The sequence below is a fragment of the Tamandua tetradactyla genome, chromosome 11 (genome assembly GCF_023851605.1).
Source record: "Tamandua tetradactyla isolate mTamTet1 chromosome 11, mTamTet1.pri, whole genome shotgun sequence".
NCBI classification, from domain to species: Eukaryota; Metazoa; Chordata; class Mammalia; order Pilosa; family Myrmecophagidae; genus Tamandua; species Tamandua tetradactyla.
Window position 1 is genome coordinate 30291768 of NC_135337.1, and position 14150 is coordinate 30305917.

At 33.6% G+C, this 14150-nt stretch overlaps 1 protein-coding gene across 3 annotated transcripts in view; it reads right to left on the minus strand.

Moving 5' to 3' along the window:
* Nucleotides 1–14150, minus strand: part of FNBP1L (formin binding protein 1 like) — a 128914-nt gene continuing 114764 nt past the window's right edge. The window contains exons 10-15 of one of the 3 annotated variants that reach the window (XM_077120238.1): nucleotides 10785–10894; nucleotides 7560–7692; nucleotides 7079–7173; nucleotides 5092–5240; nucleotides 3558–3716; nucleotides 1–2265 (exon numbers count right to left, since the gene is read on the minus strand). In XM_077120238.1, coding sequence (XP_076976353.1) covers nucleotides 2258–2265; nucleotides 3558–3716; nucleotides 5092–5240; nucleotides 7079–7173; nucleotides 7560–7692; nucleotides 10785–10894 — 654 coding nt within the window. In that variant the 3' untranslated portion in view covers nucleotides 1–2257. Of the gene's footprint in view, nucleotides 3717–5091; nucleotides 5241–7078; nucleotides 7174–7559; nucleotides 7693–10784; nucleotides 10895–13582; nucleotides 13598–14150 lie in introns of all 3 variants that reach the window. The other 2 variants (XM_077120239.1, XM_077120237.1) reach the window with 2 other exon arrangements.

Sequence of the window (14150 nt, forward strand, 5' to 3'; positions counted from 1 at the left end):
TGGCCATGAAAAGATTGTTTTATTCCATGAAAATATTCTCAACAGAGAACACTATCTTAAACAAAGCATTTACCATTATGAAATCAACATGTGCACAAAAAGAGTAAAAATTACTGAAAAATCAAAGATTTCTTTTCAACAATTCACATGTTCAAAATTTAAGAATGACTAAGAATGATTTAAACTGTGCAAGTACAAATGCCTTTTCTATTGTAATAACCCATGGACAGGTTGCACTATTCCACGCAAAGGAACTTGCCTCCTACGGAAACAAATCCTGCTTTTATAAAAACAAACAGTTGCTTGAAAAGAACAGTTAGTCCTTACAAGAAAGCCTTAAACTTTGCCCTCTGTGGCTATTAGCCAAAAAAAACACGCGCACTTCAGGCTTTGTACAGAAGACAAACACAGCCAGAACACACTTCCTCCTCACTGCTAACCTTAAAATAAAAATAGCATAGATTTAAAAACTACTTCATATAGTCTGCCATTACTGAATAATGTCACATTATATAAATAACCCTGTAACGAGATTCAAAATCTAAACTTTAAAGTTTACTAGCCTCAATATACTGTATATCAGCTGTGTAATAGTGCTGTATTTGATCTTATGAAGGCATTAACTTTCATACAACTGTCATTCAGTTTTAGTACAATTGGTAGTGTGATTCAAATAACATTGGGAAAAAGTTATTAAAGCAGTTACACAGCTTCTAAAATATTGCTTCAAATCCAAGAATACACAGACCAATTCACATTCCCTTTCTCCCCTCAAAACAGTGAAGAACCAAATTAATGAAGGTTCAGTGGTACAAATCCCTCCCCACCCCGCCACCCATCTCCCTATTACAACATCACTAAGAAATGAGTTAAGATACAAGTCATTAACAGAATCACAGATGCGAGGCAGGACGACATGAGCAATAGGGGCACTAGTGACAATTATATTTACAAGTATAAACATACAGAAATTTCAATTTTACAAGTAAAAGTGCACATAGATCATTACAATGTTTCACTAAATTTTATCTGGTTCAAACAAAAGCATCACTTGGACACAAACTACCATGGTAATAATCAAATAAGAACTTCATAACCCCAAATTAAAAGACAATGAGGGGGTCCATAAAACGTCTCTTAAAAACACTGAGTAAAGTAAAATAGATTTGGACAGGTCTTTAGCTTGGTGCATAAATTTGAAGATGCACCACTATACATGGTAGAGCTCTAAAAGCTACCTACCGAGGCTACATCGGCAGCTGCAGCAGTACTGCAGAGTTAAAGGAGGTCGCACTGAGCTGACACATAAAGCCCTTTGTGGGATACTGTAGTGGTAGTGTTGGCAATCAACAGATTTAGGCACTCTAGTTTAAGGCAGCATTTGAATGGAAGCAGCTGACTTTTGAAAACAGTTCTTTGTCTTGAGGTGGTGAGTATCTTCTGTGTCTATTATGCCAGGATTTCAGTGCTGACTATAGATTCTTTCCAGACTGAGGTGCTGAAGATGTATCACATTTCAAAGAGTTCTTTCAACTGGGCTGTAGTCTAGAGCAGAGATGTTTTCTTTTTCTTATCATAAATACTTCAGGTTCACAGATTACTTCTTCATTAATGACAAAACTGGAATGTTTTGCAGTGGGGAAGTTATATAGCAGCACACACAAATACTAGGATGGAAACATTAGTGTGGGAGATGTCTGACAAAGTGATCTGCACTAAATATGTAAAACAAAACAAAGACATTGACAAGAACAAGGGATATAAAGACATGCCTGAAAAATCTAGCCAGATCACTGTAGACATGCAACAGGATGTTAAGCAAGCACAGAGATGGTGCAGGCAGACACTGACAAATGGCAAGTATTCTAACAGACAATGAATCTAAAAGCCAATTAAAATACAGCTGGGATGGAGACAGTCCTGCTGGGACAGTCAAATGTAAGACAAATCTAATGACAGCTCTGCTTTTTTTTCTGATTTTTGGACATCAATAAAATAAATGAAGGTCAGCCATTGTTGGCTTGTTTTCTTTCATATGAATAACTGTGAACTAGGAATTTAAGGACTGGTATTACAAAGGTTTTCTTAAACAATGTATGAAAATGCTAATGAAGTTAGTAAAAAAAAATTACGTCTGCATGCACTCATGCAATTTGCTTCTCTCTGTCTTTGAACCTGTCAACTCTAAAACCCTCCCCCCCAAAGCAGCTGCATGTAACCTCCTTCAACATCTTGCCCATTTCCTCAGAAACCCTCTTCAGGAACCTGTAGTCCAGGAGGAAAAAGAAAAGAACAATTACTGAAGACCTTTGGTAAGACCAAAAGGGGTATTTCAGTTTCAAGTGTTTGTCCCAGTCTAACCATTTTATAGACAGTTACCGAAAACATGAGAAAAATCTGGAATATGAGCAAAATTAAAGAATAGTCTCTTAACTACGTCCTTGCTTTATTTCCTTTTTATTTCTCCACACAACAAACTTAGAAGTGGTCACACAATTAGCACTGCACAATCTTTGTGGAAAAATAGTGGAACTGACTATACAGCATTTCTAACAATGCTAGCTGAAATTAATTAGTAAAAAATATTCTATTGTTAATTGATGAGTCAGCTAAAATGAAAAAAGTCATTAAATGGTGTCACAGGTATCTTTCCCAATCCAGTTTGTCAAAAAGTTTTTCTTTTGAAAATAAATATTTGTCAGTACTTTCCCTCCATTCAAGATTTCCTCTATTTTAGTTTATTTACCATCTATTTTCTTATGTACAACTGCTAATGCTAATAATCACTAAAGTGGTATTTCCCAAAAGAAACTTTCAAGATGAAAAATACAAACATTAACATTAATTTGGAAGGAAACTTGTACACTATTAAAAACTACTAGCAAGCCTGAAAATATCTTCAGGTCTCAAAAGAAGACTTTTATTCACATAAGAGCTAGACCAGGTCAACTCATTTTGCAGGTCTCTTGATTAGTCTACCACTAAAACAGATTATGCACTAGATGTTCATTCTCTTCGTTTTAGGAAAACCAAAGCCAAAAATTGGGAGGCAAACGAAAATGATCATATTATTATTTTACCCAGTTAGTCAATTACTAATGTTTTTCTTGGAAACTGAAGCAACAAATTCAAACTCCTAGAACAAACCACTCTTTTTTGAATCAGCTTTCTATAGCATTTCAGAGTAGTTTTACTTTTTGAAGCAAAGGGGGAAAAATGGCTTTCTATCTATGTATTCCTACCTAATAGATCAAATTCTATGATTTGTAAGGCAGAAAAACACAAATCCTTCACACAGACTTACGCAGGACAAAAAGCAATAGGCATCATTTAGGCTTCACACCAACATCACTCAAACGGTCAAGCATCATGAGAACATTTTCTTGTGGTAATAGTCACATCTCTAACATCAAGCCTATACTCTGCTCACATAGTGAACAATACACCTTGGATACCCTTTAAGTTTTCTTATTTTGTTGGATGTGTTTTGATTTTATGTTATCTTTTCTATACACAGCACAAAGTTGCCTGGTTAGTTTAGATATAAGTTACTGCACCTTTACTGTTTTTCTCTAGAGTTACATCTATATATGATGTGGGAACATAGCCTTCTTCGCCATTCTGTCTTCGAGCTCTTGTCCATCCATCACCTTTGTCTTCCTCAATAATATACAGAACTTCACCTTCTTTCATTGCCAGAGTACCTTCGTTATGTCCTAAATGAGAGTTTTAATAGCTCAAGCATAATTTAAATACAGCAATAATTTTGAATAAAAGTTATAAATACAAAACAAAACTTAAAGCACTACCAAGACTTCAAAGTATCTGGAACCATGAGCCCAACCATTAGAAACAACATCTCCATTATGCTTTGTAGTTTATTCAACACTTTCATATACATTATCTCATTTGAGCTGCACAATAACCTTTTGAGGTTGGCATTAATATCACCCCCACAGGTGAAATAACTAAACCACAGTGATATTATATGACTTGACAAGGTATCCTGACTCCTATTTCATTACTCCAATTCTTTTCCCAAATTTGAATGGTGGTGTTATCTAGAAAATTCATGCAATAGAGGTCAGAAGAATAGTTGTAAGAAAATGAGAGGGTAGGAGGAAAGAAGGAAAAACTATGGTTTGAAGAGGGAGCAGAAAGAAAAGTAAGAGTCCAACTCTGATGATGGTAGAAGCAGAATGGTCATGGCCACAAAATCAGCCTCAGGGGCCCCCTTTGTCCCCAACCCCAATTACCAACTGCTTAGCAGTAACAATTTGAATAAACGAATTTTCATTTAATGTACAGATTGCCTTACAGCAAGACCCTAAGTATTTTCTCAGAATGAGGAGTAAGTAAAAATTTTATTCAATTTAAAAACCAGTACAATGGATAGGTAGGAATGGACCTTAAATTATATACCATTTTACAATTTATATGTGAATGTGTTACTCTGCTCTTTCGGAAGTTGAGATAAAGAAGTTTTCATAGTTCAAGGGAGAGAAGGAGAGCTAAAATGTGCAGCAGAAGGCCATAAGGCCTTACCTCCTTCACATGGTTTCTTCTCCAAATGTCACAGGGGAAAATATGGTATAGCCAAAAACCACCACATTCTTCCCCTCCCCTCACCTACAAGATACCTACAGAGTCAAGATATGAGCGAGATATTCAGCTATGCCCACCCATTTTGCACCTGTCTCTCACTGTCAATAAGCTGTAAGGAAGATCATTGCTACTACCAGCCTTCCACCTACTGGTTTGGGCTACGTGCTCAAGAAGCTTCAACTTTGTTGAGTACATGTATCAGTAGTAAGATCTCTGGGGGAAATACTGTAATCAACCAAACTTGATAATTAATAGTTTTTATTAGGACACTGACAAGATAGGCAATTTCCTTTCAAATGCATGTTTGGAAGAAAAAGAAAATTTTCTGTATTTGTAAAACAGTGAAAACAAAAGTATTCATACTAATGATCTGGGATTATATTTTGCTGACAAATTATTTAACCAAGGACACTAAACTGAGTAAAGTGATGTGTTTAGACTTTAAGAACCAATTTAATTGCATGTAATATATTAAGAAAATCATACCATCGAAAGGGTAGATAGCTTTGCAGTGCCCAATAGCAGGCAAGGGATCATCATCTTCAAATTCATCATCAAACTCACTGTGGTGACTATGCTGTTGGGGTGGCCCACGGACTTCCTGGTTTGCATCATCAGTGTAACTTCCCTCAGGACTATAAAACATAAAATGATCTCTGATCAAGTATCATACACATGGGAACTATGCAAGTTGATCTTCTCAGGATCAAATCAGAGAATCAAATATCAATGACACAGTTCCATATTAAGCCTTTTATTCTTAAATTTTACTATACAAATGGCTTCTAATAAAAAATGTTCCTTTGCTGAATTTCCTGAAATAAAAAATATTCTAGGCACACAGCATATATTCATATGCCTCAATATCACTGAGTCCAGAGATAAAATGGAAAAATGTAGTGGACATCTGTCTTTCATAATCTAGGATTCATTTCCCCTTCTTTATCAAGTGAACCCTAAAATTCCTTAAGGGAACCAACCACCCAGACCCATGTTCAGTTTACAGGTTTCAGGTGAGGTCGTTTCTCCAGAGGGCTATGACAGCACAGCACACGTATCGCTGGAGTGAACAGTTCACAAATAAGTCTGCAACCCAAACAAATTTAAGAGATGTACAGAGACTTCTGCATAGGACTACTGGAAGAGAAGCTCACTCCCTTTCCCACTGGACTTGAATCTGGAAGAACATGAGCCTAGAGTTTTGGAAGATAACCATATGGACCTTAAAATGAAGCCAACCACATGAAGCCTTTAAATAAAGCAGAGCTGTGAGGTGGAGAGAAACTGAGTACGGAGGATATCAACTGAGCTCCTAGATCAAGCTCTTCCTGGAGTATCAGCTAATAAAATCCCATTTTAGTTCAAGCCAATTTGGACAGATTTTTATCTGTCACTGAACAGCAAAACAATCCTACCTACTGTAAGTAAAGTTAATTTCCAATTAGTCATGTTAATAGGGAAGTTAATAACTAAAGAACACGAATTCAAAAGGCATTTTATTTTTCTCAAAACTTTTTAAATCAGAGAGAAATAACGTTAATTTTACTAAAGAATCAAGTGACTAAATAAGATATTAATAGAAGTATCTACGGGATTAGATTGAGTAAGCCTAGAAGCCAAATTCTTAAATAACACATGCCAGAAAGATTAGATCCTTTTAATCTGGTTTTATCTAATAACAAAAACTAGTTTATTTCTAGGTATCTCTTGATATTTTGAAGATTATATGTACTCTTACCAAAAAGTGACAATGGGAAGGGAGAGAAACAGAAGGAGAAAGTAACATCTGTCAAATGACGAACGTTTGTCAAGCTTTTACCAGGTGCTATACTACATGCTTTATGTACACTGTTTCGTTTATTACTAACAACCCTGCATAATGATAGTTTAATCTCAATTTTCATTTTTAGGATACCGAGACCTAGGGAGAATTAGAAATGAAGTTGTTCTAATTACAGTGTAACTAAGTTACAACCAAGAGAAATTCTTCTCTAAAATGACTTTTATTATGAAAAACATTTTTTAAAGATATATTACACTTAAAGGGAAATGTCATAGGTGGTATGAAAACACAGAAACTTTAGCAGAGTGCTTTTTTGGAAACTCTGGTTCAAAAACAGTTACGAAAATTTTTCCTTCAGCATACGCCATTCAACTCCAGCTAAACCTGAAGAGACTCCTCCCATGCCTGAGGAGATTATGTCTTCAGACTGTAGCTCTGAGAATTTCCTACCTTCTTACTTGTTTTTGGATGCATGACAACTAGAACTGAACAGCAATATAAAATTTCAAACTTCACCTGCAGCTATTGTTAAAGAAACAGAAAATTACTTAGGTTCAAAAGACTGAGGTTATTAAAAATCAAACTGGTTAAATTAGGGAGGAAGAAAAAAGAATTGTATAAAGAAAGGACAAAGGGATGAGAAAAGTTTGGGGGAACAGAAGAAATACAAATAAAATGCAAAAAAATGACCTTTCTCGTCCCTGAGTTACAAGATGATTTATGTCACTGCTATGTCTTCTGTCTCCTCTCCCACCTGTTTTACCTTCAACTTCAGAGAGCCAAGCCTTAGGAAAAAATAAGCAAAACAACTGAGCTTAATAAATATTTTTAAGAGCTCATAAAATAATCTACATTTAACATGTGCTTTGAGTTTTTATAATTAGATAATTCTTAAGAGAAGGGAAACCATCCAATTTGGTCAATGATCAACTTTACAGCTGTTAAAAAATAGCATAAATGTTTAGTTTTATATAAAGGTTTACATTAAAAAAAACTTCAACGAGGTATTAATTCTAAAGATTATATAACATAAAGATACCTCACTTTTAAGTCATAAGCCATAAAGTTAAATAAATACTTGAAGATAACTCTAGCAAAACCAATTCAATTTATCATAATGAAATTTATGAAAACACATATATCTTAGACAATTCCTGAATAACAAATCTACCTCATTCTTGTGGATTTCCATTCGCAGGCGGTCAATGTTATTCATGGTCTCTGCTAATTTGGGCTGCAAACTCCCTGGATCCCCCATTTGCGGATTTTTTTCATACACGTCTTTCATTTTGTTGAGTGCATCTCTGAAGAAGAGAAAGAAATCACAATATTAAATATTTTCTTCACATGTTCCCATTTAAAAGAGTTTCATTTCATTTGGGGGATTCACACGCAGTCTGTGGGAAACTAAATCATATTCCCATAAAGATATGTTCAAGTCCTAACCCCCCGTCCCATGGGTGTGTAGCCATTTGTAAACAGAACCTCTGAAAATGTCATTAGTTAAGGTGTAGGCAAACAGAATGAGGGTAGGCTTTAATCCAACATGGCTGAAGTTCTTATAAACAGAGGAGATTGGATGCCAAAGCAAGGAACCAGAAGAAGAGACAGATGGCCATATGACAGAGGATTGCCAGCAAGCCACCACCAGAACATGGAAGAAGGAAACATGGTCTTGATTTGGACTTCTAGGTTCCAAACTGTGGGTCAATAAATTCCTGTTGTTTAAGCCAATCAGTTTGTGATATATGTCATAGCAGGCCTGGCAAATTAAGACACAGCTGATCTATAAATAAAGCCATAACTCTTTAAGTTTAATCAAACATTACTTCACTAAAGAGAATAAGCAAAAAGCTGATAATATATGCAGAGTTAGTAGTTTATGAATATAGACCTTTTCCTAAATGAGGAGATTACATATATCCTACACATACAATAGGTTTAAATCAAGGGCTGGAAGAATATTTGTCAGTATTCTTAAAAATCAAACTCATTATATTCCCATTTAGCCATACTATTCTACCAGTGTTCTTTCTCTCAGTTCATATCATCCTCCTCCTACTCATCTATGCTAGAAATAGGAATGTCATCTTTAACTTGCTCACTAAATTCAATGATTCGCTAGTTCCTCTTAACCCCTTTCATCTTCTATAATCACATTATGATAGATTATTCCTTCATCAGCTCTCCTTAATTCTAACACATGGCACTACTGGGGAATATTTAATACTCTTTTCCTCTTAAGCTTCCTGGAGATTATATTTTCTTTTTCTCATCACATTTCTGCTTTCTCAAAATCTCCTTCCTTCACTGACCCCTTCTCTCTCTTCAATTTTTAAATGTAACCTACATAAAATGACAAAGGTTTCTCCTCATTTCATCCTACGATCTATGAGGATGAGCTCTTACTGTTTAAATATTACTTATCAGATGACTTTCAAATATATACCTTCAGTCCTCCTCCTAAATTCTAGTTTCACATTTCTAATATCCAACTGGACACTTCCATATGGATTTTTCACTTATTTCAAAAATCAACATTAAACAAAACCATTATCTTTTCTTAGTTTCAATTAAACCCTTCTCTACTCACTCTCCTGAGCTACAAACCTGCTTTGTTTTGACTCCTCCAATTTTCTCTTCTCAGATATCCAAGAAATCTGACCCACTTTGCCTCCGAAATAACTTTCATGTCTATCCCTCTTTTCTAATCTTATGTCTCCGCCCTAATTTCAGCTCTCATCATCTCCCACCCAGATTATTATAAAAGTACCCTAATCGGTCTCCTTGCCTCCAATCTCTTTCCCATCCAATCTACTCTTTATACAGCTTACAATTTCCTTTCTTTAGAATACAGAGCTGGTGATATGCTCTTCCTCCACCCACACCCCCAACTCCCCAATACTTACAGAAGTCTAAAGAAAAGCATTCAAAACTTTTCATAACTCATCCTATTACTTTTCATCATTATCTTCTTCCATTCCATTCCATTCATTCTCTAATCTAAACTCCCTGGATTAGAGCTAATTCCAAGCCATGGTAAGAACATTCATATTTTTTTACCTCTTCTTGTTTCCCACTCTTTCTTGAAGGTTCCTACCCTTTCTCCCTCACCTTCTTCTCTAATAACAAATTCCTATTCTCTTATTAAGGTGAAATTCCAATGCTATGGAGACAAACCAATCAGTATTTAGATGTCAACTCTGACATTAATTGGCTACATATCTTTAAATAAATTATGTATTTATTCAGCTTCTTTCTCTATATAATAGGAACAACCATCTTGGGCTACTTTGAAGTAATGAATGCCATAGCCCATGTAAAATGCCTAGCTCGGTACCTGATACATAATAATCTCTCAATATACATTAGTTTCCTATACCACTGCCCTCCCCATTCCCTCATCCTTCTTCCATTAAGTCTTTCTTAACTACTCTAGTAAGAATTCATTCCCTAGGTTCCCCTATTAGCAGCCATCACAATCCAGCTGTATGAAAATTAGCCATTAATGAGTCTTATCTTCCTCAACTAGAATGTGAACTGTTAGGATCAGGAACTATGTTTTAATCCATTTTTGTATCTTCCATAGTCTTGACACATTCTATTATATATGGTAAGTGCCAAATATTAGATTAAATGCTATAATTTTCCAGAGATTATTTACATGTTGCTCTAAGTAAGAAATATTTTAATTAAATTTCATTTAAAAATTGTTTATACTAATACTGCAACATCCAATTTAAGATTAAGCATCCATCACACTTGATGCACAATAATTCTCAAAATCAAAAGTTCAATTATTCATACTAGATTTTAGACCCAATTTTATCCTGTGTAAATGGAGACAGAAAGTTACCAATCCACTGTAATAACACTTTGTTGACCTTATGCGGTTCTTCAACTTCCATTAAAAAAAAAGCAAACTTCTTACTAAAAATGAAAAAAGTTAAAGCTAAGAATGAATAAAATGAAGTTATAAGTAACCAAGCACTGTTTTTCAACATGGTTTGCTGCAACTGAAATAAATGCAGTCTCAGGTTGCTACTGATCTCAATATATATTAAAGAGAGATGAAAATATGTCAAAATATAAGAGGTAGTTATTGTAGGTGAAACCATTCTCGCTTGCAAAGAATATCATCCAACTATCTTGCAAATTTATGAAAGACACAAAAATATATTATCAACATCTACTGAAAAATCTGCAACCAAAGAAACTCTCTAACATTTCATTTTTACCTATGACAAGGCAAATTTTGCGAGGTTGAAGAGTGTATTTTCCCCCTTAAAAGAAGTTTCAATAGGATGTATCATTTTAAAATCATACTTAAACACATCATTTAAAGAAGATCCTGAAAGGAATAATAATGGTAGAGAGAAATTAAAGAAAAAAATACTTTTGATCTGATTCTTTTTGTAGTTCTCTGTTAAGTTCATCAATGCGCTGCTGTAATTTTTTGCGTCTCTGTTCTGGTGGCAGATGACTGAAATCTTCTAGAGCCGGGCCCTGAAATGAGAGTCCAAATCATTATAAAAGGCATTTTCTGGGAATTTTATTTTTTAAATATGCCCACTATAAAATAATAATATATACCAGTTTTAAATTTAGGTTCAATAATTTAGCCCCAAATTACCTCCTTCTTTAGAAAAAAAAACAACTCAAAAGATATGTGTGTATGTTAATTAAAACAAACTGTATTGAAGAGTTCAAATTTTGGTCATTTTAAAAAACCAGGAAACAGACTAAGTAAAAATAGCAGGTATTGATAACTGTTATTACAACATTTTCATGTCTTGGCAGAGTTAAAAATGAACACATAAATCTTCTTATATCAACAACGACAACATGGAAACACATAACATTTCTCATCTATACAATTTGTTATTTTATATATAACATAACATATTACTACCACATTCCCAAATCAAACTGACTGTGCCATGATGATATTCAGAATGTTACAAATGTTCAAAAAGGAAATATGAAATTGATATAATTCAGTTAAAGTAAGCAGTTTACCTTTACCTCAGAACTACAAATCTTATTAATGAGGTAGTTAAATATTGTTACCATTTTGGAATGATCCGATTTAGTAAACCTTTCTTTAGAGTCAAAACATACTTGATGATTAAAAAAATAAAAGGTAGAACTATTACTGAGTGAAACATAAGTAGAAATTATATTCCAACATGGATAATTTTAAAATATCCTTTTGTACAACCAATTAACATACTTCAGCTGGTCCTGAAAGATATGATCCAGAGAAAAATAAAATCTTTCTTTAGAAAGGATGCTTGATGTTCATAATTTTTTAATGCTTTGATACTCAAGCAAATATTTAAGTAAAAGTGCTAGTATTTAAATGTAAAATTCTGACTTAAATGATGCCTTTTTTCCCTCTTAAATGCTATTTTAATTCCTGTCACTTAGCTCTGCTATTAGAGATTACTCAGAACCACAGCAACTACTGATACCATATAATATAAACTTCTATTTACTTAAAGTTTTCATGTGTTCCAAAAATTGATTATCACATTAATTTTTCTTTTCAAAATGGAGATTTTTTTAAAACGCAGATTCAATTTTTAAAGTGTCACTGAACTGAGGCCCCAAAACACTATATATATGGGTATTCTTGTTCTTTGAGCCACTTATACCTGTAACGTGTGCTAAATAGCCTTTTTTTTCACATGGGGATACACTGGGAATCAAATCCGGGCCTCCGGCATGGCAGGTAAGAACGCTGTTGGCTGAGCCACTGTGGCCAGCCCTAAATAGCTTTTTATAACCATCTACAGGAATCTTTCACTTAATTTTAAAACAGAAAATTCACTTTTTAGGATAAGACAAAATCAAATATAACATTTAATTAATGACTGAATCCCTAGAATTTTCCCCAATGGCCTACACATTATGGATATTCAACAAGCCCTGCCTTAAAGAATTAGGGTATCCTGCCTAAATGGCTTTATTTCACCTCCCAGTCACCAATATTAAGAATTTGTCTATCAACCAAAACTGATTTAAATAAATGAATATCAGAGTTTGCTATTCAGGTGCCTGTAAGTTTAGTGGTCAATCTCTAATACAAGTTCTCAGATTTAATCTAATTTAGGATACAGATTTTAAGAACTACTGTAATAGATGACAAAGATAAAAGTTCTAATTTATATTTTTTTAAAATTCCTAAAAAATATGAAAAGCGACAATGAAATGAAGAAATGTATTTCAATATGTTTTGGTAATAGACTAAATTCACAATTACTAACAAGTAAATCATACAGATTTCCCCTTACCCTAATCAAACTTTATTCTTAAATTTATTAACAGATATCTTATTCAGCTGCATCTCTAATATCACACTTTGACATTATATCCTATTCTTTTAGGATATGAGAACTAAACTCTCTTTATTTTCTATGGCTATAATGAAATCCTCCGAGGTATTTAACAACCTCTCTGACTACAAGGGAATTCATAAAAGGCCCAATTGTAAGAGTCTGAAAAAAGAGTGGTTTATCTTCCAAAAATGAGAAGCTATTAATTTCTGGTTCAGATCATCATAGTTTAGTTTGAGTAATCTGTTTGAAGTAAGTATACCAAAGAACATTTCAAACACACACACACACACACACACACACACACACACACACACACACACGCACACACGGTAATCAGATAATCTGTGGTACTCCTTCAAATAATTAAAAAAACACCCTCTAAAACAGTACAGAAAACTTTACCAAAAAACTGACTCTACAATTAAATTAGCAGGAAAATTTTCATTCTTATTTTTTGGAAAATTTAATGATCCTTGTGATAAGTTAAAAATCATATACTCTTTCTTCAGGGTGTTAAAAGTTATTTTTGCTAAATTTTCCTTCAGTATAAAACTTGAACTTTTGTTCTACCATGTAACTTTTAAAATAATGTTTAACCATAATTTTATGTACTTCTCTAACAAGACAAGGACTCCTCACCTCAATAACATTTAATGCATTAATTATGGTTAACCACATTCTTTTAAAATCTGATGACATCAAAAGGTACTGGCAATATGCTGGAATATGGATTAAATTATATATATAAAAAGAAGGTGAAAATGTACTTTACCACATGTTTTGAATTAAACAAAACAATGTTTTGAGATCACTAAATGTTGGCACAGTATATAGATCAGCACATAAGGCTTACCATCTTCACCGACCACTGAATAGTTCAATGGAAAACAGAAAGAAATGGCAATTATTTACATGAAACCATAACACAGAAGATGCAATACCTATACTTTTTTTTAGTAATATGAAAATACATCATGTACATTTCACAATCCATACAATTATGCCAGAAAAACAATTTAAAGCACAATTTGGGAAAGTAAATTACTTGCAGGAAAAAAAAAAGCATACACTTATGATAATGGGCAGATATTTTCTAGGTTTAACTAATTAAAACTCAAAAGTAAATAGTTTTCATTCTATCAGTAATCATGCATTTCTTTAATTTTCACAGCCCAGATTTCACTTATATATCTCTTCATTCTCAAAATACTAATATTTGAAAAGTTGGATGTGAAAGATCTAATTAGTCATTTAAAATTAGATCCTACATGAAATTTATTTAAAAAACGGAATATTTTTTCCAATGCAAAAAAACCAAAATATCTGAATTTGCATAGTTCAAATACTTTTTTGAATTTAAATAGGTCATGGAAAGGTGAAGGAAATATTTCTACTTTAGTTTTTAAGGTGCCTTTTAATGC